This window comes from Hylaeus volcanicus, chromosome 4 (assembly GCF_026283585.1).
Source record: "Hylaeus volcanicus isolate JK05 chromosome 4, UHH_iyHylVolc1.0_haploid, whole genome shotgun sequence".
NCBI lineage: Eukaryota > Metazoa > Arthropoda > Insecta > Hymenoptera > Colletidae > Hylaeus > Hylaeus volcanicus.
In genome coordinates this window covers 3,638,913-3,664,346 of record NC_071979.1, presented here as the reverse complement: position 1 = coordinate 3,664,346, position 25,434 = coordinate 3,638,913, and the positions used below count along the sequence as shown (strand labels likewise).

Genomic DNA, 25,434 nt, shown 5'->3' with positions numbered 1-25,434 from the left:
TTGAAATTCGTTAATTATTTAATAACTTTCGTATACAGGCAATTTCACTTCACGAAACTAGAGTAAATTACCTTAGCGCGGATACATCTTTGTCTTGGCGCCAATTACGCGTTACAGATTTATTTCTTTAGATGCCGGACCAAATCTACAGAGACACGATATGAAAAATTTCTATAAGAGTTTCGCCTCTATTAAACTACTCTGTGAAAATATTCCGTGATTTAAATTAACACTTATTTTTATTATGATGTATATTATTGCGTTTTAAGAATGATTTCTGGTACGTTTAATTTGGTATGGTTATGCTACGAAATAAAAACTATCAGAAACTCCGTACATTTACCTAGGTTGTGTATGTGTGATTTGGACAAAATCATTTGGTCTGATTTGAATGACTCATGCCAATGATTCATTTCATCATAATATCAAAAACTAATAAACGGTATTAATTACTGACCTAAATTGATTGACTCGTAATCGTAGTGTCGATTTGTTAAGGCTTTTAACTGCTGTTGAATTTAGGAATACAATGTGTGAACTGTGTTAATGTTGAGAGAAATAGACTTTAAATTCCTTTAGAGTAATACAAATGTTCTATTGTTATTTAAAATGAATAGGAAGCATCGAGAAACGATTGATTTGTATTGTAACTACATTGTGCCTAAAATAGATTTAACCAAATTATGGCCAAAATTATTAGAAAATAAAGTTTTTAATAGAGATGATGTGAATGTTGTACGTTGGAAGGTAAGAATGCTTTATTTTCATGTTTAACAATTATATGTGATTGTTAATTACATAAAACAGAGGAAAAACTGAAATTTTATTTTTACTTTGTTAGGAGAGTCTCACGGATGAAGCAACAATACGAGACATATGTTTAACTATAAAAACACGAGGACCATTCGCATTTGATCGTTTCCTTGAAAGCCTTAGACAAAGTGGACACAAGAATTTAGCTGAAACTTTAGAAGGGAATAAAATAAAATTTTCTAAAAACCATGTACAAACAAATATTAACGAAGAAAGTGCTATAAATGATAACATCGCTGAAGACACAAATTTTGATCCAAGCATAGAAGAGTAATATTCAGAACATTCTTAACTGTGTTTAAATTGTTATGTGATTGTTTTTCCAAGCGATAATGTATTTTCTCCTTTAAAAACCAGACAAGACAACTTCTTCCATAACATGCAGCTATCGGATGTACCCTTACAAGTTCAAGTACGAAAAGCTACAAAATTTTTAGATGGACCCGTATACAAGAATGTACAAAGATATCCAATGCGCAGTAAACCTCGTGGATTGGTTTTAATAATTACAAATATTAATTACAAATACCCATATGAGGAACCTAGAAGTTCTGCAGTACATGACGAAGCGAATCTGAAAAATTTATTTGAACAAATGGGTTTTGAAGTTACTACATGTGTCGATTTAACAGGACAGGTAAATAACTTTATAGCTTAAAGTTATCTGGAGAAATTGGAATCCTTTAACTGCAACAATATGTATTTTTTTAAGCAAGTAACAGAGAAGGTGAAAGAATTTTCTCAAAACAAAGACTTACGGAAAGTTGATTCATGCTTTGTTATCATTAGCAGTCACGGTAACATAAACGCCAATTACGAAGTAACAGAAATAGGAGGTGTGGATTATGATCCAGAAACTAAAGTACACAAAAATTCCAAACCTGTTTTGTGCATGGATATATTGGACTACTTTACATCAGCAGCTTGTCCCCATCTTGCAGGAAAACCAAAGATTTTTATTTTTCAATTATGTAGGCAAGTACCGAAATGCTTAAAGTATTATCTCTACCCAATGAATACTATTAAAATCTATATGATATAAAGTTTGCTTATTAACACTGACAAAATCATTATATATTTCCTACATTGCAATAAACTTACCAATATCATGTTATTTGAAAATATGTTCTTTTAGAGGAGATAAATTGCAAACTTCGTTAAAAGTACCGAGGCATACAACAGATACTACTCAATTACGAATCAGTAATTCAAACGATGAAATGATTAAAGTTAAAATGAATGATAACGAGGCAATGAGGAATTGTGCGGATATGTTTGTCGTACATGCTACTCTTCCAGGACATGTTGCTTTTCGGGATAAAATAACTGGCAGTTGGTTTATACAAATTTTGTGCGAAGTATTTATGAACTATGCACATACAACTCATCTCCAGGATTTACTAAATATGGTAACCAACTTTTGTTAAGATATAGTCGCCTTGTAATTGAGTTAAAATAGCTGTAGCTAAGTAATGTTTTACAGGTTGACGAGCGTTTAAATAAACAGAGGACAATGAAAAATGAATGCCAAACTTTAATGGTAACATCGATAGGATTTAATAAACATTGTTACCTCAACCCAGGCCTTTTTGAAGAAACATAGTGAAGACTATTCAAGATAAGGTAGCCTTTAACACGTTGAGTGCCGTGGCAGGCATCGGCTACTAAATGCTTCGAATATACAATGTTTCCTTAGAACTTGTACCACAAATAAATTCTAATATTTGTGAACTTTCACATAACATTAAAAACATTAAGAATATTATAAAATAATAAGTACACCATTAAAATATTTAATTAAAATAATAAATTTGTAGTTTTCACATAATAATTTGGAGAAATACTGATAATTCAAAACGCCTTTGGGGCATCCAGTGAAAATGGGAAAACATGACAAATTCGATCGGCACTCGACGTGTTAAAACATAGTATTATCTCTTTGAGTTGCAGTACAATCGAGATCTGAGGGCCAGCAACTGATAGGTTAAGGGAACGAAATTTAATATTGTTTGTCTCCTCTTGGAGAAACGAGCCACTTTTGGTTCTATATTTATATTAGAGAAAAAGTACCAGACAGTAATAGCAACTGAGAAACGTGTCTAGGAAACTGCTAAAGAGGTAACTCATTTATAACATGGCACCACGCGCGTACGCCAGGAAACTCGTTCTGACTTAGCAATTTTAGCAACTCGAAGAGATTTACTATGTATTTATTAAAATTGTTATTTTTATATTAGCTTATCATGAATTATCGAGGGAATCGGATGAACTTTATTCATCGGACGAACTCGGATTGTTTTATACTTTTTATTACATTTTATAAAATTGATTAAGAAATATATAAATTTATACGTAATCTACGTATAATTTATTCATATGCAAGATTTTAACTTTCCGAAACCATTAGTCCTGTGTGTTCCGGCAATATGACGCGGAAGAAGTATAAATAACAAAGAGTAAATGAAATTTTTGCGAGACGGAAACGAAGAATAGGTTGGGTGAGTAAAAATGGCTAACGGTGACGAAGCAGTTTGACGTTTAATCGTGTATACCAGGTACTGAAAACTATTTCAACACGTATTTCTACCAGATTTCTGAGAAAAATGCAACGTTTGTTAACTATGCATGTTCCTGAACACATTTTACAGTTATTGCTTTTATAGTCTAAACGTTTCGTGTTCCGTACAGCTGATGCGACAAAAATGAACTTCGTCGTAATACTAAGTTGTATCAGTTTTTCGTAATGTACATCACATTTAAAGAAAGAAAACGGGCTTTAAGTTAATACCATCTACAAAAACCGTTTGTTATACCTTAATTTATATACTAACGATCATTACAGATGTAAATTACAAATTACATGATTAACTATATTCTAGATTTAATTAGACGAAAGGACAGATATCCTAACACTTTTACATCTATTAAAGTTTGTCGTAAGTACGTCACACGCGTACGATTCGTTTAATCGAACAGTTGAACTTTCGAAACAGAGAACAATGAAAAATTGTTTAAAAAAAAAAGAGGGGTCATACTTTCGGCAAGTTTTAATTATAAGTGTAGTTTTGTTTGAAGATTCTGAAGTGATGTAAAAATTAAATTACTCCAATTTATGATTGACTAAAAGTCTTGATACAAAAGAAAAACAACTATTCGTTTTTATTTTCACAGATGAATATAAGTTAGTTATATTTTATTTTGTGTGTCTAATATTTTTCAAAGAGATCAGTATAATTATATTTTCAATTTGTAGCGACTTTTTAATAATTACACTTTAAATGTTAGGTACTTAAGCGAACGAGTCAATGCTGAGACTATGGGATCACAAATAAAAAAGGAAGATAATTCTAGTTTTTCTTTGAAAAAGTCGAGAATAACTTTTTTCACGTCGCGCATGTTACTTTTCGATTTTCTTTTTGTTATCGTCCTGTACATTACCAGGTATAAGTAATATATATAGCGTTTAGTACAAGGATTGCGCGTTGGAAGAGCGTGGCTTTTTGATTTTCTCCAAATTCTTAATCACCAAATCGTGTAGAGAACAATAGCGATTACGGACTTCGCTCATTACCAACCACAAACTCACATATTCTTTTTCATCTAATTCTTGTACAGCTCTTCTATAATCACTGATGTGTGGATACTTTGCAACTTTACTAACGATCTTCCCTCTAGTGATAAAATACCTACCACATAAATAATATAGTTAATTGACTACAGTTTATATTTCATTGAAAAATAATATTTCATAAGACATTGCAATTTGCATTACCTTGATATTTGATCAAAAAATGCAGCAGCCTCACTTTCTACTGATTGTATTTCAGCAAGTGTATCTTCTTGAATCGATACGCCAAAATTATTTCCATCTTCGATTTTTGGAATTAGAAAAGAGACCCACATTTTTAACTAAAAATACAAAATTTAAACATAAGCAATCGTATTTGAAGTTTGTTTTTTATTAGCTCCTAAAACACATACCAAATTAGAATCTTCCAAGAGTTGACGAATATATGGTTTAACTATGCAAATAAGATCGCTTAGAGGCTTGTTACAAGGTACGGGTCCATTTGGTAGTACCATTACTTTGGTTCCACTAGTATTGTCTATGCTATTGTCAGTTTTTCGTTTCTTTGTACCAGTTCCATCTTCGGAATGATTAAGAACTATTGGATCTGGAATGGGCACATTTAAATCTTGATGAACATCCGACAGTTTTCTATTACAGAATCCACGTGTCTCCAATAACTCATTTAACTTGACAATCTTCTCAGGAAATCCTTTTAACAATAGTTGTTCAGCCTAGACAATTACAAACGTATGTATCATATACCCTTCACAGCTAAAACAAAGCTATGTGTCAAGGGAACTTTCAACCAACATTCAACCAATTACCTTAGTTTTAAGGGAGTCTTTGTATTCCTGAACCTGTAAAATGAACTTGAAAGATAAATAAATTAGATAGCATGGTTACACTGAATTGGAAGTGTACCATAATTTGATTACCAAATCAATACAGATATATCTTGAATCTATAAATGAAATGAAATTAAGCACAAAATTACTAAATGGTAATTATTATACATATATTTGCAGGTTTTTTCTGTTAAAGTGTAACGATCCCCATAACAACAACTGAATATAGAAAACAGCAAAATAATTCATAACCGAAATTTAACATCAATACAACAACATAATTCACATGTGTAGTCTTTGGATAAGCATTGAGATAAAATCGCTAATCAAGTGTGTGAATTAAGAATACGAACTAGTTAACAAATTATATATTTAAATATTGATTGTACGATAATAAATCTTTCGAGAATATTGTTAAGGGGAAAAGCAATCATTATCATGGATAACGTTGCCGGTTCAAGTGAAACGTTACATTAACCTAAATATTCGTGCTTGCAATTTGTGAAGCATACAACACGAGTCTCTTAGTCTAGCATTTCATTTGTTCGCGATTAAAACGGTAACATAAATTATTTTACCTTCTGTGCCGTGATATCCGCCATTATACACTTCATAAAAAAAAAAAACTTTATAAAATATAACCACACTGTCCCTTTGTTGTAACGTACAACTTCAAACAGGAAGTCGTGATGCATATTCCTACTACGCCATCAAATCAGAATCTGTAACAGCAGTTACGATAACTTTATCGTAATACGAGTTTTTTTTGTTAAACACCTCAAGAATCCTTCCATTCTTGTTTTTTGCAAGCTAAGATAGACCTATGATAGGTTTTGGAAATATTTTGAAACAAATGATAATTATACTAAATGGCACACCAACTTCATTTTTTTATTATAAAAGAATTATGTACAATCGAAATACTCGACTCTAGTATAAAATTATGGAATTAAATAAATTATAATGATATTCATCATAGCTTAAGTCACTGAAATATTTGATTGAAATGGTACTTTAATTTCAATTTTAATCATACTACAAGGAGAAAGATCGATTTTCAGGTGCATAGTAATCTGGGATAATGTTTTCTAACACCTTCAAACATAAGTTAAGAAATTTAAAATAATGTTTTATCAAATTTTAAACAAACTTTGTAAACAGACGTAATCTTTTTAGATAAAGAGGATACAATTTTGCAGTTATTTAGATGCCATTCCAGTACCTCAAAGAGGATAAATAAGTGAGTAAAATGAATCGTTTCGCATCATAGTACTGTATTTCGTATTTTGCACATCACGACGTTATTTTTCCAATCTGTTTCTGAAGAAAGGGTTGACCAACAAAAGTACTACTACGTATAAAATTCACCACCATCTGCATATGTGTCAATACATACGTGTAATTAAAAAAGAAAAAGAGATGGACGTATGTATGGCGTGTGTAATGCGCGCTCTCGGGTACAATATAAACGTGCGAACAAAAAAACGGATTGATATTATCAATTGAGCCAAATAAATTTCACATGTAAAAATAAACAATACGGTCAAATTGGTATTATACAGAAAATAGAAATGTTCAAGGCAGGAACGTGTTTTAAATTATATAATGAATATCAGCAAATGTAATTTAATTTGTTTTTTAACGACACGAAATGATAGTTAATGGTAATAATAATTATAACAAATTTTGATGGTAGAATATATTAAATATAGCTAAGTGAGTTTTTTCGCTTTTTGATAAAGTGTATCAACGACCTTCCCCATACTGTGTATCGTATCCAATGCAAGTTCGTAAGTCTTGTCACGCGGGGTATCTTCGAAAACGATTAAAACACCTTCACCCTGATCGAGAACACCCCTTAGTTTTTTATCCAATATCATCTGCGATAGCTTCTTTTCCACTTGAGCAAGCGGTAATGATATGCAGGTCGAGATGTGACTGACCTATAGTGAAAGACAAAAGAACGAAATTAATAAATAGTTTGAATCCATACAAATAATATTCTATTTAGATGTGGTATAACTCCTTAATCCAAATCGAAATAGCCAACAGCATACCTGTACACGTGAATAAGGTTCAACCAAACGACACAAGTTTTGTTCAAGCATTGCATCATAAAGAGAGCCTAGATGAGCACGTACAATCACGTCATTTTCTAGTTCTTCGCGATATTTTTTAACAGCAGTTTGAAAGTCTGCTAGTGACCGACGATGACTCGCTTCAGCGACTGCTCGCATTGCGTCTAAATCCCGCCCAGCATATTTAATAGCTAACTTTCCAGACATAAGTGATTGTACATCTTCGGGTGTACGTAACATAATCTTTGATAGTAACATATATTTCAAAGCTGTTAAAGCCTTTGGACTTTCAACACTGTCGTACCTATTAACAATGATTGAGAAATGAAAAAACATTAGCAAAGATTTATACAGCAGTATTAAATATAACTCAAAAGAATAATAACCTACCCTTCGAATGCTTCATAGAAATAAGAGTATGCGGTTTTAAAATCTCGTTCATCGGCAGCATGTAAAATTCCAGATTGTAAATCTAAAGCAGCTTGCATTTTGGGTGGACAATAAATTGCATTGGCTGTTGTTCTAGCACTGGTAAGTGCTGCTCTTGCTTTGGCTAAATTACTCAATGCATGATAAGTTTTGCTCTCCAACAATTGAACTTCTACTAGTAGTTGCTTGTCATCCAGTTTCTTAAGTTCCTTGAGCAGTGCTGATCCTAATTGTAACGCTTCGCTATACATACCAGTATCGAAATATAATGCTATTAAACGTGCTTCCAATGATTGCCTTAAAAACGTTCTACGTTCTTCTTTTGCCCATTCTATACATTCTTTACATAACTGGACCTGTGCAAAGGAAAAAAGTAAGACAGATCGTAAACTATCTACTAAAATTCAATGAGAACTGTTTGTTTCAATACCTCGATACCAATACCAGCTTCTAGGTCCAAGAAAAAGTCTACTAATGATCGTACGAGCTTAGCAGCTTTGGCTTTGCTAATTAAGCTAAGGAATGGCCTGGTAGCTTTGATCAATTCAGCAAGCTCTTTTGCTTTTCCTTCTTTTTTGTAAAGTTCGCCAAGGTGTAGAATACCTTGCTCCTTTACCCGAATGTTATCTTCGTCATCGTCGGTAACACCGATGCTCGGATCGGAGACAATTTCGTTAAGAAGCGAAATACCTTCGCTACGATTCGTCATCGAAACTGCTTGTGCCCGTTCGAACAACATTGCACCGGCCATTTCAACAGTTTTCACCGTTTTGAGAAATTGAAATCAAAAGACGGATAACCTCTTCTTAACCCTTTACGATCGTGAAATTTGTTCTGGAAATCAATAATCAAACCTTTTCTAAACACTTTAACGTTCAAATTGATATCAAGAACAACCTACTAATGCGTTAAATGTCGCATGCACTTGTACAAACAACCACGGTCAAACTTTGCGAACGTTTTGTGTTGTCACTTTCTTCCGTGACCGCTTGATCCTCGAAATCACAAAACTCATGTCATGCTGCTACGTGAATCAATTCAGTCACCAACTCTTTGAAATTTTCACATTAATATATTTGCTTTCTAAGGTAATTTTCTTCGACTGTTCTTAATTTCAAATCGTGTAACTGTATTTATGCGTCGAAAAACATTATATTGTATCTTTTATCGATATACTCGCTAAAAAATTTTACATTCTCGTGCTTCCATTTTTTGGTAATTCCATTGCGAGTAAGCAAATAAGGGAGCAGAAAAACGTAAGGAAAAAAGAAATAAAAAGACACAAAGTATTTCTGAAAATACAAGATATCGCTACACATATAGGTTGCATTTACGACTAAGAATATAAATACGACACACAATGTTATACAGAATAATAATACGCTATCTAACACTACTTACTTTTGTTATTTGTCCTTTCTTTTTTCTTTACAATCGTAATATTTATGTCAATATGAGTTAAATGGTATTAGTTCATTCTAATTTAATGTATTGACGTAGGTAGGGATTTTAGTTTTTTAGGTTGGACATAATAATGCTATCTGTATATGATCAAAACAATTTTGAATTTATGCTTTTATGCAGTATTTGAGACTGTTGAGACGCGTCGATGCATCGATAGCAGAAAATATGAAAATCCTCGCCAATAAGTATTTTATATTAAACATTCTTTCGGTTAATGTGTTGTGCAGTGCTATGATCATGAGTTGCTGATTATATATATACTTCTTTTCTCTCTAAAATAAAATGAAAGGATTTCCAGGAAATAAAACAAGATCTAACTTGCCCTTTCAAATGGCTTTATATGTTAATTTGTGGATTTTTCCAATTTGGCTTTCAATTGCAATTATTAGCCTAGATGCTAAAGTAAATATGGTGTTACTTATTACTTTAACTAATCTTTAATTGTACATCTAAGTATTACAAAATTACTTTTTGTCTTACAGTATAATAGTTTAACAAACATTTATAAATTACTAATGGTAGCAGTATTTCTGATACTTTCAGTATCCGAAAGTCTAAAGTTATATTTGGGATATCTTGGAAATCTTGGTGGCAAGGTAATTGTTTATTATACATGTTATGAATTTTAACTGCTCATTATACAACAAAATTATTGCTAGATTCCAGAATTGACTAGTTGTTGGTTGATTTTGATGTTAATACAACTTCCTTTGGAGATATTCCTTCTCTTTGATCAAGGAACATTACTACGAGATAGCGAAGTATTTATCAATTTTTTTATGACTTGCTTTTTCCTCGTCGAAGTCATCACAGGTACAATTGCTCTAAAGAATTTGGCAGATCAACGTGCCAAAACATTTTACTTAGCTCAACTATGCAACACATACTACAAAGATTAATTTAACCGTACATATATAATATTATATTTCTCATTAAAATTACTAGTACCAAAATTGATTTTCTAATTATATTTAGATGTTCGAATTCATGCAGAAATTGCAAATTTCACATGCATTCTTATTGGTTTTGTAGTACATATATATCCTGCTATGCATTTATAACAAATTATTGATTGCTATTATATCTTATGCAATACCTAGTTGTACATTTTTGGTGAATTTTCTATAATAAATTTCATATAATTTTCTATAATACATTCTATGTTGTATTCTCAAGATTATGAGCTTTATAAAACGTTTGTATTACTGATACATTTTCTCGTAAATTCGTTAAATAGATTTCCAAATCGTTTATAACAGTATCGTTTACGTCGTTTTCCTCACCGATGATTGCTCGTAAAAGTTGCGAGCGTGTGGGAACCATACGTGAAAGAAGCTGTTGGCAAAAAGTTAAATTAAAATCGTAATACAACAATATTTATTATTGCTTGATGGGTTCATCATAGAAAGAAAATTGTGGGATAAACAAGAATTGTAAATGCTATCCATACGTCTTCCAGTAGTACTCGTCTACAACTAATTTCTTCCAAATTGGTAAGAAAAATATCGACAGTTTATTATGAGATATAGTATGACAAAAATCTACTCCATGACATATGGATAGTACATATAATTCTTTGTTATGCACGATCGATAGATGCGCGCTTACATCGAAAAGCTGTTGGGCCATCCACCCGTGGTATGGTTCCAGAGCTTCCTTGTAAGACTTTTTGAGGAAAGCTACTAAATCTTCTGTTGGCGTACTTGATCTAGTGTCCTCGATTATTTTTTCAAGAAACAGTAAGATCATATGCAGTCCTCTGTAATTGGAATATTTGTTTTTTCATTTATGACAATTTTTAATGAAAAGTCGAGAAATACACAAGCATTCATGCCTTCAGGGGCTGTAGCTATGTTTAATTCATGAAGAGTCTTCATGGTTTAATTATATCTAGCTACAGTACGGGTTTGGCAATCCCGAAGTACCCGAGCTAATAGGAGGGCCAGTGGGCCCCAACAGATATACATACAGATGAAGAATAGGTATGAAATATAAGTAAAAGTGGCCAGCCACAGATATACCAATGTAAAACGATTTATTAGAGTTAAGGCATGCAGGAGAGAGTAAGAGTGTGGAAAAAGAAAAACTAGAATGATAATATCAGTATTTTTGTGAAATTTAATTTAACGAATGTTCATAAAATGTTGAGAAGAGATAAGAGAGTTGTAATTGTTGTAAAATGATTCCGCACTTAAAATACAAACCTGTAACTTGTAATCTGTATGTAAGCATGGAAAATTGGTCAGCAATTATTAACGATATATTATTGTTAACGATATACTCTACTGATATTCCTAATGGAGATTTAAACAAATGCAAAGTAATGTAAAGCAAGAATTAAATGAATGTGGAAAACAAATAAATGTAAGATTGATGCATTAGGTATATAGTTAAGTTATACGACTTCGCATCCTTACAAATAAAACACACATTCACAAACATTCACGCGTGCCTTTCAAATCGAATCGAATTGAATTGACTCGAATCGGATTGGCCAAGTGAAACGGGGGTCCATACGGTTATCTTTGACTGTATAGTCGAAGGGGGTAATAAGCAAAATAAATAGTTCAGTGATGGGCAAAAGCCTAGGCTTCGAATAAATCTGAAGTTGGCTGATATGTTTGTCTCGTTTCCTCTTTTGAACATTTTCTAAAGAAGGGAACGAGACAGACACATCGGCAAACTTCAGATTTATTCGATGGCTAGGGTTTCGTCCATCTGTGGTTTCATTCACGTACCTAGTTAGCCATAATAAAGCATCTGTGGCGATTAAATTGGTTTCTGTGTTTTTTTCAGTTAATATCATGTCTTGTAGAGTCGCATTTGCTTGCTTGTTCTTCTCGTATTTAGTAGTGAGTTTCTGTAATTAGACTAGAATGAATATATTAGGACGGAGTCGAACGAACTCCTTGAAAACTTACCGTAATATTCCCCTGTATATCGTATTTAACTGGTGCAAAAACTTTGCCGAGTTTATCTGAAAGATTAGTCGAGACAAATTCGAAAATTTGGTGTAATCGATTCGTGGTTTTCGTAGGTTATGTTTTACTAAACGCGAAAGCATTTACGTACCCACGATTTGCACAATACCACGCGCTGCGATCAGAAATTCTTCGGTATATATCTTCCCTTCGACGATTTCTGGAAATGGAACTCTAATTTCACCGTTGGACACATCTTTGTTTCCTCCTTTGCTCGAAGTGGCGGACAGCATACTCGATTCAGTGCTTGGAAACGAACGTAACTTCAATTAAATCTAAGAACCGACGTATGTGACAAAGACATTTTAGATTTGTGACATTTCGAAATACGAATTGTGCGAATCATGCATAGACATCGAGCTTTTCTGCTTGTTCTCGGGACGTTTTATAAAACGGTATTTATTGGCAACGATAAAACTAATCGTCGATCTTTTTGGCAATAAAATTTTTTCTTTGACTTATCAAAGTTTGCCAATAAAAGTGATTGCGACAGTTATTGCCAAAGATGTGTTATATGGTCGATAGTTTCTACTAACAAAGGAAAATCCCCAACTCCGAAAATTCAGAGAAGTATGCAACTTTGGGGATATGTAAAGCATATGTACTTATGTAATATACAATTTTTTGTTGTTAACCAAATTCACTGTGAGAAGTTGCAATTAATCCTTGAAAATTTCACTTTTTTTCGATTTCATTTTGTACTGTAAAAACCATATGAGATAGAAAAAAATTTGTAGATAAAAGTTACGTCTGTTAACTACATGTAACAAATAATGAAAGATTGATGAATTGTTTAATGAATTAAAAAAAAATGTTATAAGTAGAGATAGCAATAATTTTTTCTATGAACAAATGAAATAATGTATTCCATTTTTTAAATATGAGTACTATCTTTATTGGCTGAACGAATAAATGGTGGTAACTTTCGACAATCTAAAAATCTCTTGATTCTATTGTATCGTACATTAGCTGGATAACAAGCTTATCTGAAAATTTACTTGACCTATAATTACATGATAGTCACATATTTCAATTGGGCAGACAATATGTCAAGCATGGGGAATTTTACAAATTCTTTGTACGTGAGAGACGTATGCATTGAAGTATTCTCATAAAATGTTTTATGAGCCAAATTCCTAGAACAAGTAGGAACATGTAACATCATTGACTTCTCTGTTTCTGAGCAAATGTTTTATATATTTCTGTAATGATATGCATGCATTATAATACCTGTGTAATAACCTGAATTGCAGGTTAAAGTTAGACAACAACTTTCTCCAGCTACCAGTATTAGAATACCTAATTATCAATAAAAATTTGTAAGAAATTTTTGGCATTTTTGATATTGCAATTTCTACATTTGGATAGTAGAATATTTTATTGAACTCGCATATTAATTATTGTCCATTGTGGTTTTTAGACAAAGGTATATTTATTAATTATCTTGTCTGACAAGAATATTAATAAACTCTTATTATCTATGCTTAATTAGGGCTACCAGTTGGTATGCGCGTACTGTGTAATTATAGACAAAAGTATTACTTCCTCAGTTTCTTCAATTGTTGGTGATCCCAGTTCAGCCAATGAAGGTAGTACTTTTATTTGAGAAAGATGGATTTTACTCTTTGAAACCTATAAAAAATTATCATGTGATGAATTGTAAAAGTTTCTGGGTATAAGAGCAGGATTCCTTTCATATCGTTGCATTATGAGAAAATCAAAAACGTAGACGAAAAGGGTGGTATTGTTTCTAATTAATTGTGTTCTTTTCGATTCATTTGTAATCTAGAAAAAGTCAAACCGAAATGTACACATAAAAGTAGAATTTTCAGGGCTTAATTTCAAATTCTTGGAGTGAATTTGGATGAAATGACGTATTACATATGTACATACGTATCACATATGTTCTACATACCCTCAAAACCTCATAATTTTCAGAATTTCTAGATCAGGTATCTTCATAGTGATATGTCTGCCTACGTGTACAGCGTGGCACGTTTGTTCTGCCTTTACGCGCGTTTCAATAGGAACGTTCAAAGTATGTCGCTTTAATTAATTATATGATTTTCATTTGAGCAGTGGTACATACATCATCATGTGAAGATTTCGCATTTATTAATTAACTTGTACTTTTGTCTATGCCTACATGTTATTATCACGGATAAGGCATTCTAGTTATCTCAAGTCCTTGTTTTTATATTCGTAAATTACCTCGTAAATAATATATTAATCGACTGGAAACTTTACCAAAGTAATTCTATCATACCTAAACTGTACATATACGTGTATGTGGAAGTTGCATTGTTTTGTAATTTTTCTCGCATTTTTACAAGTCGTTGGCAACAAATAATAATGCTAAAACTACAGCATTTGTTCTTACGTGACTAATACCTAGTATACCATTCGTGCCTATTGCATTCGTTCATCCATACAAATTCAGTCAATATATCTGGATTTGTCATTGAATGCTACGGTCAGGATGATATTTACAAAAGATAGTGTTACAATAATAATAATCTCTGAAATGTAGGATTCATTAGATTGTATAAAATTCTGATTGGTTGCGATGTTTTGCACGCATCTTCCTTTCTGACACTCCCACACGCATACACGCCCCCAGGCACATACAGTTTGTATCGTTGCAAAGGACTTGTTTAGACACGATGCTCTCTGCGTCCGGTGTAGAAGCACTACTGCAGCAGTTTCCGTGGGAAATGGTAAAAAGTGGAAAACTTGTTTCCTAACGTAGCGCATTCGTAGTACGGTTCGACAAAGTATCGACGATTACGAGACAAGTATCAGATGTAGAAATTAATTCTGTGTCCTTACGTTCAATCGTTTATAACTCTAGTTCAAATAGAAATATTTACCCGTCATTTTATTATGTTAAATTACCAGACTTCGTAACAACGATCTGTGACAAGATGATCAAGAAACTTCGCCTTAGTAAAGCATCATCCATTTTCACAGCAGAACCAATAACCTCCAGTTGAGATCATTTATACTGTTTAATTAGTTAATACTTCTTAGTAAGTTTATGGAGAGAATGATTTAGTCCGAGGTCAGGAAGTTTAAGCTAGAGGGTGATTATGATAGGTAGATCAGGAGGTAGTTGGAACAGAGGAGTGGAGATAAAAAATACTACGGGACCTTTTCGATATTCATCCTTAACGTATCGAGAACAAACATGGTGAATTTCATTGTTCTCCGATGTGTGGAAGTGCTCCCTTACGAAGGGGGTTGGAAATTCGCGAGCTGTTCCACCCCCCCCCCCCCCCAAGGGGTGCCTATGGGGTGCACGGTATGGGTGATGGTATTTTCTGGATCAGGAGAGTCCAGAGAATGCATTGAGTCCAAAATCGAGACCGTCGTCCAAAATTTGTGGATTTTAGAGGAGGTGGGAGGTTGTGGGGGGGGGGGGTGGGTTTGTTTGAGAGGGATTTCAAGGGGTGCATTTTGCAGAAGGCTTCAAGGAGAGTCACCCCAAAGGTTTTTTTGAATTTTTCAACTCCTTCCGTCATCCCTGGCTTTTTCCAAAGAGGCGTTTTTCTACACCCTACCCTTTAGGGTGGTGAATTAACCCCTTCGCGTCAACCCTCGCCAATGCAACTTTACACACGCCTAGGGGACACTTCAGAAGTACTCTTCACGCAGTTTCGTTTCAATCGGTTGAAAACTCCCACAGTTACGACGGTTTGAAAAAGTGTCCCGCTAATTGTTTGAAGCAGTGTAGAATAAAGGCACAAGAGATTCCCATGCAGCGGAGGACGTGAAGAAACACTTATGTCAGTTTATTGAATCAACCGAAGGACAAGCTTTGCACGTCCATGAGAAGATTCTTTAAAAAGATTTTCGAGAAGAGTACTTAAACAATGAAAGATGTGTGAGATACAATGAAATGAAAATGTGATATAACTACAGTCAAAGGACAAACAAATATTGTCACATTTCCAAAGAATAGTTGCAGGCTTTCATAGTCTGATTGTGAGTTATTTCTGTGTGTGTGTATTCCAGTGAGTTTGTTAAAGGATATGGATGCAATCAATGCTATAGGAAACGTGAACGATGAAAACAAACATGAAATCGTTTCATAAAATATGCTAAAAGTATACGCGGATCGTGCCAACAATGACGCATAGTTTTCACTTGGGTTCATCTTGTTGAGGAATCAAAGGTAATGGAGTAGCTGATATATCCGTCAAAGAAGTAACATGTCTCTCGCCTCGTTACTTCATTACGCCACATCGAACAAGAATAGAACGAAATATGGACTAGCGTTCGAAAGTAGAAGTTTCCAAATTCCCCAAAAAAAGAATACAAGATAAATTCATCCGCACCTATGGTATTATAGGAGCACATAAAATAGCTTAAAATTCTCTTGGAGCTTATTCTCTCGACCTAACTCCTAGCGATTATCATGTATTCGTGTCGTTCAACCTCCATTCAGCAGATGTATACTTCCAGGCATTCGAGAAGGTGCTAAAGTGTATAGAGGAATTCGTTGCATCGAACAGAGGCCGTCTTGTTTTCGTCAGAGAATTCGGCAATCGTCTGAAATATGACTAAACAAGGTTATCGAAAGTATTGGGCGAACACTTAAAAAGTTAAAAGATGTACGGTTTTTTTGTCGAAACAAATGTAAATTGATCAAGTATTTTGAAAGTCACAGAAATAATTTCCACGCTTAGTACATATCGGATCTCGAGTTTGGCTTCGTTCAGGCTGAAGCAATACCAATCGCGCACGGACGATGTGCACAAAAATCGCGGAGACGAGAAATTGGTGGACTTGATTATCGATTTCTATCTATTGGCACTGGTTGCGTATCCGTGCGAAGTTTCAAAGCCGTGTCAAGATACGATGAGCACGGAACTTCAAAATGCCGTCGGAAGAGGGTATTTGAGCACGTTGCCCGCTGAATCTTCGGAGACGAGTGTCAATGCGGTGAGACAGTGAGGTGGAGCTGGTGGAACTATCGCTTCCAAAGGTGGTCGAGATCCTGGAAATTGTCGGGAGCCTACTACCATTCCACCCGATGTTTCCCTGAGTTCTATCACTCGTACTCCGAAACGTGACCTGACGACGTTCCTGCAACGAAAAAGATGTTTATAAGAAAAAAGTAAAAAGAAAAGGAAAAAGTATACGACAAAAGAAAGACATTCAGATTGTTTAATTAAATACTTTCGACCTATCACTTTGTTCCTTTCGGAAATAATCAAATATAAATTTGAACATTTGTTTTTAAACCTTAAACTCAATATGGAATCCAATCGTATTGGCCTTTTGTATTATAGATTTCTATAAATAATAATGATCACTGGAAGTTCCCAAGTCTTCATTAGTGTGCGCGTGAGACACTGGAGATTATACTAAGTACTGTGCTTTGCTGTACAGCGACACCTCTACCTGCACGCATTTTATTGGCCGAGGCAAAAGCTACCGCGTGACGAAGGCTATGAACAAGATACAGCGAGAGAGCAATAGTTATATAGCAGAACCATCTGCTCCGCTTATGCTAAACGTTACGGAACTCGAAGAGAACATTATGGTGCATACCTTGCCGACGATACGACTTCGATAAGCGAATAATTGAACTTTTTGATATTATGGCAGATGAATTTCCAATCATATAATAGCAAAACCATTGGCGTAACGTTAATTCTAGGACACCAGACCCTCGCATGAATGACAGAGCCAGGTTACTATTCAGGCATCAGAATACGACTATGCAGTGTGACTTGAAACTATGCTCGAAAAAAAGGAGGATCCGTAATCCTCTGTCTCCTCAGTCCCCTCTAGTTTGGTGGACCTTCGGCAATCATCCAGCAAAGCTCGGTAGGTTCTCCACCGGTGCGGGGAATTTGATTACTGGTGATATACGTGCATGAAAAAATTAAGGCTACTCCCATTAATTTCAATTATAGAAGTGGAATAGAAAAATTCATGCTACAAAGAATCTCCTTAAACTGATCGACTTCTGTTATACAGAAGAATAACGCTGTAAGGCCGATCGCACACCGATTTGAAATTAGTGTTGCAAACCGTTTGCGCTCTTTGTTTTACCTACTCCACTATCTTTGTTTTACCTATATCCACGGTCGTATGCAACTAGCTTCAGATTAGTTTGAAACTGATCAGTTGCGCCCGTGTGCGATCGGCCTAAGCCTAACGTGTTATAGGAGGGTTTACTGTACCCAATCGAAAAAAACTATCGATCTTCTCTGTAAATCGTGCAACAAGTGTGAAGGTAAAACATTGTACCTTTTCCCATCGTATTCGATGTCATGGTAATGTCTAGTGGGAATGTTGTCCATCTCGCTGTTGAACCACCGATGATAAGCGAGGAACGCCGCGCAAGAAGGCGTCCAAAACGTTCGGTCCGTCTGTGAATTGGAGGCAGTTTGTTCGGCTGCGGATTGCAGAAGACTTTTAGTGAAAGACCTGTTAAGTTCCGGACTGGCAGGGGCCGATACTCTTCCGAGTAATCGAGGAGGGCTTTGGGAAGGCGAGGGTCGCGACGTTTCGGAATGTAGGCGACTCCTTCGAGGGCTGTTCAACATGGGGAACGGTTGTTGCACCGTGACCGTCACGCTGAGCGGTCTGCTCAACGCGACCGTCGTGTGCTGCGGATCTCTTCTCAAAACGGGGTTGCGATTAAAGTCGATCCCAGAGGCTCCCACGAACACTCGGTCGACGTAGTCGAATCCGCGACCCATTATCCCCTCGCGAGTGTGGCCTAGATCGAACGTGTGACCCAGTTCGTGGAGAACCGAGCCCAGAGTGGTAGCCAGGCAACCACCGTGCGTGCCACGGTAATTGCTGTCGTCCATCAGCTGTTCCGTGTCGACGGCGGTCGCGTCGAGGAATCTAGGCAGCACTTGAGCCATGCAAGTGGGCCATGTGTGGAGACAAGCCGAGCCAAACAACGCCAGTCCTCCGCCCCCGAGTGCCGCGTGTCCTTGCGTCCTCGCCAAAGTATTCTCGTGAGTGCGAGGATTCGGCGCCCCGCGGTACCTCGTGCAGGACAGAAACGCGAGGTACTTGCGGTCCTTCGACGCTAAAGGACCGGTCATCAGCTCCCTGGCGATCAATTCCCAGAGTTCCCGTTGATTCATCGCTCGAGCTCTGTCGACGTCGAGCATGCTGTGCATCACCAAGCATTCCGCGCCGTCCAAGTCCCGTTCCAATTGAAACGTCTTCCTTCCGTACCCAGCTTCCCTCAATTTTTCAGCGGTGAGGGCCTGGAGGAGACGAGCACCGAGTCCTATCCTGGTCGCCGCGCTTTCAGGCGAACGATCCTCACCTCGGGGACCTTGGAAGTACCCGTCGTGTCCTGCGCAGATCACGTAGACCGGGGTTACCCGCAGTCGAGTGGTTCTGGGCTCGTGAACGAGGAGCAGCTTTTTCCTTTGACCAGCCGCCTCCAGTTCCAATTTGTTTGGACCACGGGACAGCTCGACCACGGCGCGAAACTCGCCAGCCACGATCGGCCATTCGGAGGTTTGGTTCTTCTGGTTGCGGACGGTGATGAAGCTGCACGGTGCCGGCGCGCGTCCGCGTATTAGAGCCAAGCTGTAGCTCAAGCTCTCCCCGTCCACTAAATTTAACACGGATATCTCCTCGGGATTTCCGTTTCGAGCGGTTCTGCATTGCCGAGTGTCGCGTTCCTGGGAGAATTGTCGACCGCCCTCGTAACGATACCTATGTTGCTGCTGCTGTTGCTGCTGCTCGTGACGAAGATTCGGCAGATTCGTGTCCGCGAGTACCTGGGGAGATTTGCGAGGTTTTATATACCGGCTCAGGGCTGTGATTTTTTCTTTTTTTTTTTGCGAAGCGATCACGACGTGGACCAAGTAGAAGCGTCGAAGACGACGAAGACGGTGATGGACGATGTAGACGATGATGGCGACCACGTTGGGAACGATCGCTATCGATGATAGTCTCGATCGGTTTGGATCGTGAGAAATGATCGTATCGTCGATATCGGGATTTTACGGTACATGACGGAAAGTTAGCGCACGCCATGTTTTTAACCGACTTCGAAAAAGGAGGAGGTTACTCAATTTGACATGTATATATTTTTTTTTCTTTTTTTTTTTTGGACTAATTTTGTTTGAGCTGAGTTACTTGAACGCGACGAGTATTCGAAAAGATTTTTCGCGGATCGTCGGTTTCGTCGGATCGTGTCGATTGAAAGGGATATAGGACTCTTTGAATTTGTTAGAAAGGATAACTAAATATGTTATCACGCAGTCTAGCACTTATCCGCAAACTGTTGTGTACAATTTCTTATGTACAACGCTGTCATATTGAATACAAGTTCAGTTTGATGTGCGTGAAAAATTTGGGTAATTGTGCAGATGATTGACGACCTCGTCGATCTTGATGACCTTGAAATATGGTGTCAAGGTCACTATTCTGAACAACTTTTCCCTATACATGTTACCGCCACTCGGTCATTGCTTTCCGGATATTCGCAAAAATAATTTTATTGGCGTCATTCGCCTAATTTTTGACATTTTTTTTCCTGCAACAAAAAATAAGAATATGGAACTAGGGAAAAGTTGCTCAGAATAGTGACCTTGACAACATATTTCAAGGTCATTGAAATCGGTGAGCTCGTCAATCATCTACATAATTGCTAAAATTTGCCAAATCAGAAATTGTAAAGAGAAAAGAAACGATGAAAATCTGTTCCAAATGGAAGAAGTGTGTAGTGGACATTCGTCTTTGAGAATCTAAATATTAGCAAAAATTTGAGGAATTTTAATAATACAGTCAGTCACATAAGTATTTGTATCTTCTGTAAATTTGTATATAAATAACTTTTACAAATTTGAAAACATTAAAGCCATCATCTCATTTAGACAAATTTCTTCAACAGATAATAGAAAGTATGAATATTTATGGGACTGACCGAATATGAATAATTCTTTAACTTAGCTGCTATAAAATTATCTTTCATGATTTTCTTACGTTTGTAATAAAATGAAACAAAAAAGAAATAAATTTGTTTTAGCATTTCACAAATATCGTTTTATGTGCTATTCAATCTACTACCAAGTGAAATATTTTTGCATTTAAACATTCAATATTTCACTTGGTAGTAGACTGAATATTAATTAACGACTCTAATTTCTTTGAAAGCTTCTTTCCTTTTTCATCGAGAAAAATTAATGTTTTCCTATCAGTTTTCGTTATAGTTTGAAAATTACTCGCGTGCTAGAACAAATTACTTATAAGGAAAGTTCGGCAATTTATACACGCCGAAAGATTTGAATTGTCGCAAGAAATAAAGTTCATGGGTACTTAATCACAGATAGAACAAAATTGGTTAGACGAAAATTATGTAGTATGAAAACGTCCACAAAATTACGAACACGATTTTTATGCAATGATGAGAATATTATTCAAAATAAATTCTTTTTAAACATCTTACTACGGTGTTATTGAAATTAAACATCACTAAATTTTGTATTTAAAAATTGTTCAATATCTCTTATGGTTTCAGAGATATTAGCAAACACATAAGTAATCAGAACTATTTCGAAGGGGCGTTTACACTCTTAAAACTACTTTTGAACCAAAATGAAAAAGGGCACTGTGATTAGGTTCCCGTGAACTTTACTTCCGTAGACATACAAATTTTTCGGCTCGTATCACTTGTCCTGTTTCTGTTTGATACAAAAAATTGCTTCTCCTACATTACGTTTCAAATATTACCGCGCTGTTTCTCGTTAAGGGGATATGCATGTGCAAAAATCCAGCAAAGAGACTGCATATACCTATTTAATTAATTTGTTACACCTATTAATAATTAATTACAGTTAAAAAGAGAAAGAAACGCGTGATACCATAATTGTTTCTATCTAACAGTGCATTTTCTATATAAATTTTATTAAAGATAAATGGTTATCGTTTACACTTCCAATAATTACATATATATATTTTCTATCGCGTTTCTGTTGTCTTTTTAACGGTGAAACATTTACATTTACAGTCAGACTTTCTATCTATATAATATCTCTATGATTATGTTATCACGACCATGACCGCGCGTCGATGCAAATGACTAGTCCGAAAGGTGCTGCGATCTCGCGACGACTCGGAGAAACTCCAAACCGAGTGAAGTCCTCCAAGTTTTGCTTCCTTTCCGTCGTGGTTTCTTTTTTTTTTTCATCGCATCATTCGCGCGTACACTCCGTCATGCAAAATGTCGCAAGGATGCGGGACGTGTCGATAATTCTGATCGATCCTTTCGTTTAGAATTGTAAATGGAAAGCCATGCGATATTTCGAACATCCGTCGGAGTAAATTGGTACCAGTCAGGAAACTATGTGCTCGTTTAACGTAATTGGCTACGCGGCGAACAGTGGAGGGAGCTAAGTATCGAAGAAAATCGATCGAACTCTAAGAATAGGGGATACTTGGAGGTTTAAACCGCAGCGAGGAGTTTTTGAATCGAGGCGACGTCACGTCGATAACGGATTTTAAATTCGCGTCGCACCGTCGAGATTGTTTGCCGCGCACTGAGACGATTCGGATAATCGTAACGACGGCTTTCGACTTACCATTTTACAGAAGCGTGCCGAAGCGGTAGGTGGACACGTTTAGGAGAAAAAGAAGAAAGGAAAGAGCTAAACGATGCTTCAGCCGGCTCCGTACACGCGGAGAGAGAGACTGTGGCGCCGAGACGTCGACGGACGGTGGACGGCGGGTTGCGGTACTACGGCGTCGCTGCAGCGGCGCATGCAGTTGCGCACCCGCATTCGGGCTTATTTTCCGTCTCTATTTCTCCCTTTTCCCCTTTTGCTCTTTACATAAAAGGGTGTTTTCCCCACCCTGCCACTTTTCGTTTACTCGTTAACGCGATAGCTGCCACACGACACCTCTATTTACACTTTTTATTAGGTGTACAAATTCATTTTGTCTGCAAGCAGCAATAACAAGATCGAGAATTGGCCACACACATTTAACTCATTGTTATAAAATAACAAAATCACAGCCATCATCGTGCACCATTTGTGACAAGCCTCTCACAGTTAACCATTTGATTGAGGAATGTCAGGGAACGCAGCACAAACTTGTACAATTCAAACTTATAAATAATATGCAAACGATTCTCGATAATAGAAACGAATTTCTTGAACTAATAGATTTATTAACTAAATATGGAATAATGAACAAATTGTAATTGAATTGTAAATATTAACGTGGTCGCTAATAACCCTGAAGTTGATGTGACCTTAAATAAAGTAATTGAAAAAAAAAAATTCATTCTGTGCCTTTACGTTCAATCGTTTATAACTGTACACTGTACTATTAACGTGGTCACTAATAACCCTGAAGTTGATGTGACCTTAAATAAAGTAATTGAAAAAAAAAAATTCATTCTGTGCCTTTACGTTCAATCGTGTATAACTGTACACTGTACTTCAAGTAAAAATATTTACTTTACATTTTGTTACGTTAAGGGGGTATCCTGAATTAGGAGGTCTGAAAAATGCGGTTTTCCGTGAATTTTTTTAGGATGGAAAAAAATAATCGATTCTATCGAACTTTTTATCCTATTTTCAGACTTATTTGAGTAGTCTGTACAAATTTTTTCATGAAGAAATATTCAAATTGAGTCGACTGTGACGCACATTTGTAGAGCACCACACAATTAAAACCTTCTATCGGCGGGAAAGATGCAGGTCGTAATTTTGATTTGATACAAAAAAACCGAAAGAAATTTTCATTTTCATACGTTTTTCTTCTATGTGAACTAAGAAAACCCCGCAAAAATGATGAAATGTGAAATTACTGCAAGTTTGAAAAAAAAGAACGAGTTCTTTGGGTGAAAAGGATCGCTTTAACTTGATCAAAAAGTTGTTTAAAATTTTTTTTGTATGAATTTTCTTAGTTCACATAGAAGAAAAATGTATGAAAATGAAAATTTCTTTTGGTTTTTTTGTGTCAACCCAAAATTACAATTTTGTGCATCCTGCATCTTTCCCGCCGATAGGAGGTTTTAATTGTGTGGTGCTCTACAAATGTGCATCACAGTCGACTCAATTTGAATATTTCTTCTTGAAAAAATTTGTACAGACTACTCAAATATGTATGTTAATAGGATAAAATGTTCGATAGAATTATTTTTTCCATCCTAAAAAAATTCACGAAAAACGGCTTTTTTTAGACCTCCTAATTCGGGATACCCCCTTAAATTACTTATCTTTTAAGTTCTTAATCAAATCTCCATTATATTATATAGATAGAAAGTCTGACTGTAAATGTAAATGTTTCACCGTTAAAAAGAGAAAAGAAACGCGATAGAAAATATATATGTAATTATTGAAAGTGTAAACGATAACCATTTATCTTTAATAAAAGTTATATAAAAAATGCATAATGACCATTATAATGCTAAGTCTTAATTTGATGACCATTACAATATATCTACGCCTACGTATACACGAAGTTCAGTAATTTTGCTTATTGTTGTTCTTCTAACAGATTACAAGTGTACTTGAACAAAAATTATTACGCGTATAAACTAATTCTATGCATTTACATTTACTTCTTTATAGTTCAGTTTAAGTATTAACATTTACCTGCCATTACGTTACAGTAAAGTATGAACATTTGTAATAATAAAACACAGATTGCTTCAACATATTTGGTTTTACAGTTGTACGTCTCGCATCGTTAAAATGTGTGACTAATGGAAGATTGAAAGTTGTATGATTTTTCTTTAGTAATAAATGGTAAGTTTAACTTTCAGCATAGAATTAATTTCTACATCTAATTTATGATGTGTAAACAGGTTAAATCCGCAGCTGTAATTATTAACCCTCTGTAGCTTAAATTATGTTTGCCTCCTGAAATATTGTTTTGTTTTAAAAAATTTGTCGGTAAAGATTAATAATAGGATTAAAATTAAGACGTGAATTTTCATATAAACACAGATTCTTATCTGTACCGTAAAATGGAGCGAACAGAAATGAAATTTCAACATGTTATGTTTCGTTGTTTAATTTGTATTATTTGCAGTTTTAAAGATAATCTACAGCTCATTCTGCTAATAGAGTTTTTGATAGAAATTTACTAAGGTGTGTTTATTCACCCCAACATCTACTACAACGTTTCTAGCCTTCCAACAAAGTTCAATTGATCGTTTAACATACTTTTAAAGCAGTGTTTCTATCCATCCCAATTTGCTGGGGTATTAGAAACAGCATTTTATTTTTCAATCGTTATTATTTGGTTAA

General features: G+C 35.5%; 6 protein-coding genes across 9 annotated transcripts; 2 read left to right on the top strand and 4 right to left on the bottom strand.

The window, feature by feature from the left end:
• The first annotated feature begins 232 nt into the window (after positions 1–232).
• LOC128875864 (caspase-3) lies at positions 233–3,169 on the top strand. The gene is made up of 6 exons (XM_054121810.1): positions 233–747; positions 842–1,083; positions 1,171–1,450; positions 1,526–1,788; positions 1,949–2,222; positions 2,297–3,169. The coding sequence occupies exons 1-6, from the start codon at positions 610–612 to the stop codon at positions 2,414–2,416; spliced, it is 1,317 nt and encodes a 438-aa protein (XP_053977785.1). The 5' UTR covers positions 233–609; the 3' UTR covers positions 2,417–3,169.
• A 163-nt stretch (positions 3,170–3,332) lies between these two features.
• Positions 3,333–5,934, bottom strand: LOC128875867 (proteasome activator complex subunit 3). Of its 2 annotated transcripts, none has more exons than XM_054121815.1 (5): positions 5,808–5,934; positions 5,209–5,241; positions 4,795–5,115; positions 4,586–4,722; positions 3,333–4,499 (listed from the first exon to the last, which is right to left on the bottom strand). In XM_054121815.1, the coding sequence occupies exons 1-5, from the start codon at positions 5,922–5,924 to the stop codon at positions 4,277–4,279; spliced, it is 831 nt and encodes a 276-aa protein (XP_053977790.1). In that variant the 5' UTR covers positions 5,925–5,934; the 3' UTR covers positions 3,333–4,276. The 2 variants fall into 2 exon arrangements, with proteins under 2 accessions (XP_053977790.1, XP_053977789.1); XM_054121814.1 differs by having other exon boundaries at positions 5,209–5,253; positions 5,808–5,910.
• A 165-nt stretch (positions 5,935–6,099) lies between these two features.
• On the bottom strand, positions 6,100–9,278 carry LOC128875865 (26S proteasome non-ATPase regulatory subunit 11). 3 transcript variants are annotated; one of them, XM_054121812.1, is made up of 5 exons: positions 9,138–9,278; positions 8,167–8,570; positions 7,698–8,092; positions 7,287–7,611; positions 6,100–7,172 (listed from the first exon to the last, which is right to left on the bottom strand). In XM_054121812.1, exons 2-5 carry the CDS (start codon positions 8,485–8,487, stop codon positions 6,942–6,944), a joined length of 1,272 nt encoding a protein of 423 aa, XP_053977787.1. In that variant the 5' UTR covers positions 8,488–8,570; positions 9,138–9,278; the 3' UTR covers positions 6,100–6,941. The 3 variants fall into 3 exon arrangements, with proteins under 3 accessions (XP_053977787.1, XP_053977788.1, XP_053977786.1); XM_054121813.1 differs by lacking the exon at positions 9,138–9,278 and adding an exon at positions 8,638–9,070; XM_054121811.1 differs by lacking the exon at positions 9,138–9,278 and having other exon boundaries at positions 8,167–9,069.
• LOC128875142 (transmembrane protein 17B-like) lies at positions 8,755–10,104 on the top strand. The gene is made up of 5 exons (XM_054120508.1): positions 8,755–8,764; positions 8,972–8,992; positions 9,499–9,602; positions 9,683–9,796; positions 9,860–10,104. The coding sequence occupies exons 1-5, from the start codon at positions 8,755–8,757 to the stop codon at positions 10,097–10,099; spliced, it is 489 nt and encodes a 162-aa protein (XP_053976483.1). The 3' UTR covers positions 10,100–10,104.
• A 242-nt stretch (positions 10,105–10,346) lies between these two features.
• On the bottom strand, positions 10,347–12,419 carry LOC128875868 (pleckstrin homology domain-containing family A member 8). Its single transcript, XM_054121816.1, has 5 exons — positions 12,273–12,419; positions 12,122–12,177; positions 11,939–12,060; positions 10,809–10,959; positions 10,347–10,535 (listed from the first exon to the last, which is right to left on the bottom strand). Exons 1-5 carry the CDS (start codon positions 12,412–12,414, stop codon positions 10,359–10,361), a joined length of 648 nt encoding a protein of 215 aa, XP_053977791.1. The 5' UTR covers positions 12,415–12,419; the 3' UTR covers positions 10,347–10,358.
• A 4,636-nt stretch (positions 12,420–17,055) lies between these two features.
• On the bottom strand, positions 17,056–23,431 carry LOC128875863 (uncharacterized). The gene is made up of 3 exons (XM_054121809.1): positions 22,753–23,431; positions 18,443–19,947; positions 17,056–17,269 (listed from the first exon to the last, which is right to left on the bottom strand). Exons 1-3 carry the CDS (start codon positions 22,753–22,755, stop codon positions 17,056–17,058), a joined length of 1,722 nt encoding a protein of 573 aa, XP_053977784.1. The 5' UTR covers positions 22,756–23,431.
• Between the last annotated feature and the right edge of the window lie 2,003 nt (positions 23,432–25,434).

Bases quoted from the DNA above. Each gene is read 5' to 3' on its own strand.
- LOC128875864 (XM_054121810.1), top strand. From the start codon at position 610: ATGAATAGGAAGCATCGAGAAACGATTGATTTGTATTGTAACTACATT. The intron at 748-841 runs GTAAGAATGCTT...TTACTTTGTTAG, and splicing joins TGAATGTTGTACGTTGGAAG to GAGAGTCTCACGGATGAAGC. The intron at 2,223-2,296 runs GTAACCAACTTT...AATGTTTTACAG, and splicing joins TCCAGGATTTACTAAATATG to GTTGACGAGCGTTTAAATAA.
- LOC128875867 (XM_054121815.1), bottom strand. From the start codon at position 5,924: ATGCATCACGACTTCCTGTTTGAAGTTGTACGTTACAACAAAGGGACA. The intron at 5,116-5,208 runs GTAATTGGTTGA...GTAATTGTCTAG, and splicing joins AAGACTCCCTTAAAACTAAG to GCTGAACAACTATTGTTAAA. The intron at 4,500-4,585 runs GTAATGCAAATT...TTTATGTGGTAG, and splicing joins TTTTTTGATCAAATATCAAG to GTATTTTATCACTAGAGGGA.
- LOC128875865 (XM_054121812.1), bottom strand. From the start codon at position 8,487: ATGGCCGGTGCAATGTTGTTCGAACGGGCACAAGCAGTTTCGATGACG. The intron at 7,612-7,697 runs GTAGGTTATTAT...CATTGTTAATAG, and splicing joins TTCTATGAAGCATTCGAAGG to GTACGACAGTGTTGAAAGTC. The intron at 7,173-7,286 runs GTATGCTGTTGG...CTTTCACTATAG, and splicing joins AACCTTATTCACGTGTACAG to GTCAGTCACATCTCGACCTG.
- LOC128875142 (XM_054120508.1), top strand. The intron at 9,603-9,682 runs GTAAATATGGTG...TTTGTCTTACAG, and splicing joins TTATTAGCCTAGATGCTAAA to TATAATAGTTTAACAAACAT. The intron at 9,797-9,859 runs GTAATTGTTTAT...AATTATTGCTAG, and splicing joins TTGGAAATCTTGGTGGCAAG to ATTCCAGAATTGACTAGTTG.
- LOC128875868 (XM_054121816.1), bottom strand. From the start codon at position 12,414: ATGCTGTCCGCCACTTCGAGCAAAGGAGGAAACAAAGATGTGTCCAAC. The intron at 12,061-12,121 runs GTAAGTTTTCAA...GTCTAATTACAG, and splicing joins ATATACAGGGGAATATTACG to AAACTCACTACTAAATACGA. The intron at 10,960-11,938 runs GTACGTGAATGA...TTCCAATTACAG, and splicing joins GCTTTATTATGGCTAACTAG to AGGACTGCATATGATCTTAC.
- LOC128875863 (XM_054121809.1), bottom strand. The intron at 17,270-18,442 runs GTACAATGTTTT...TTTTCGTTGCAG, and splicing joins ATCGAATACGATGGGAAAAG to GAACGTCGTCAGGTCACGTT.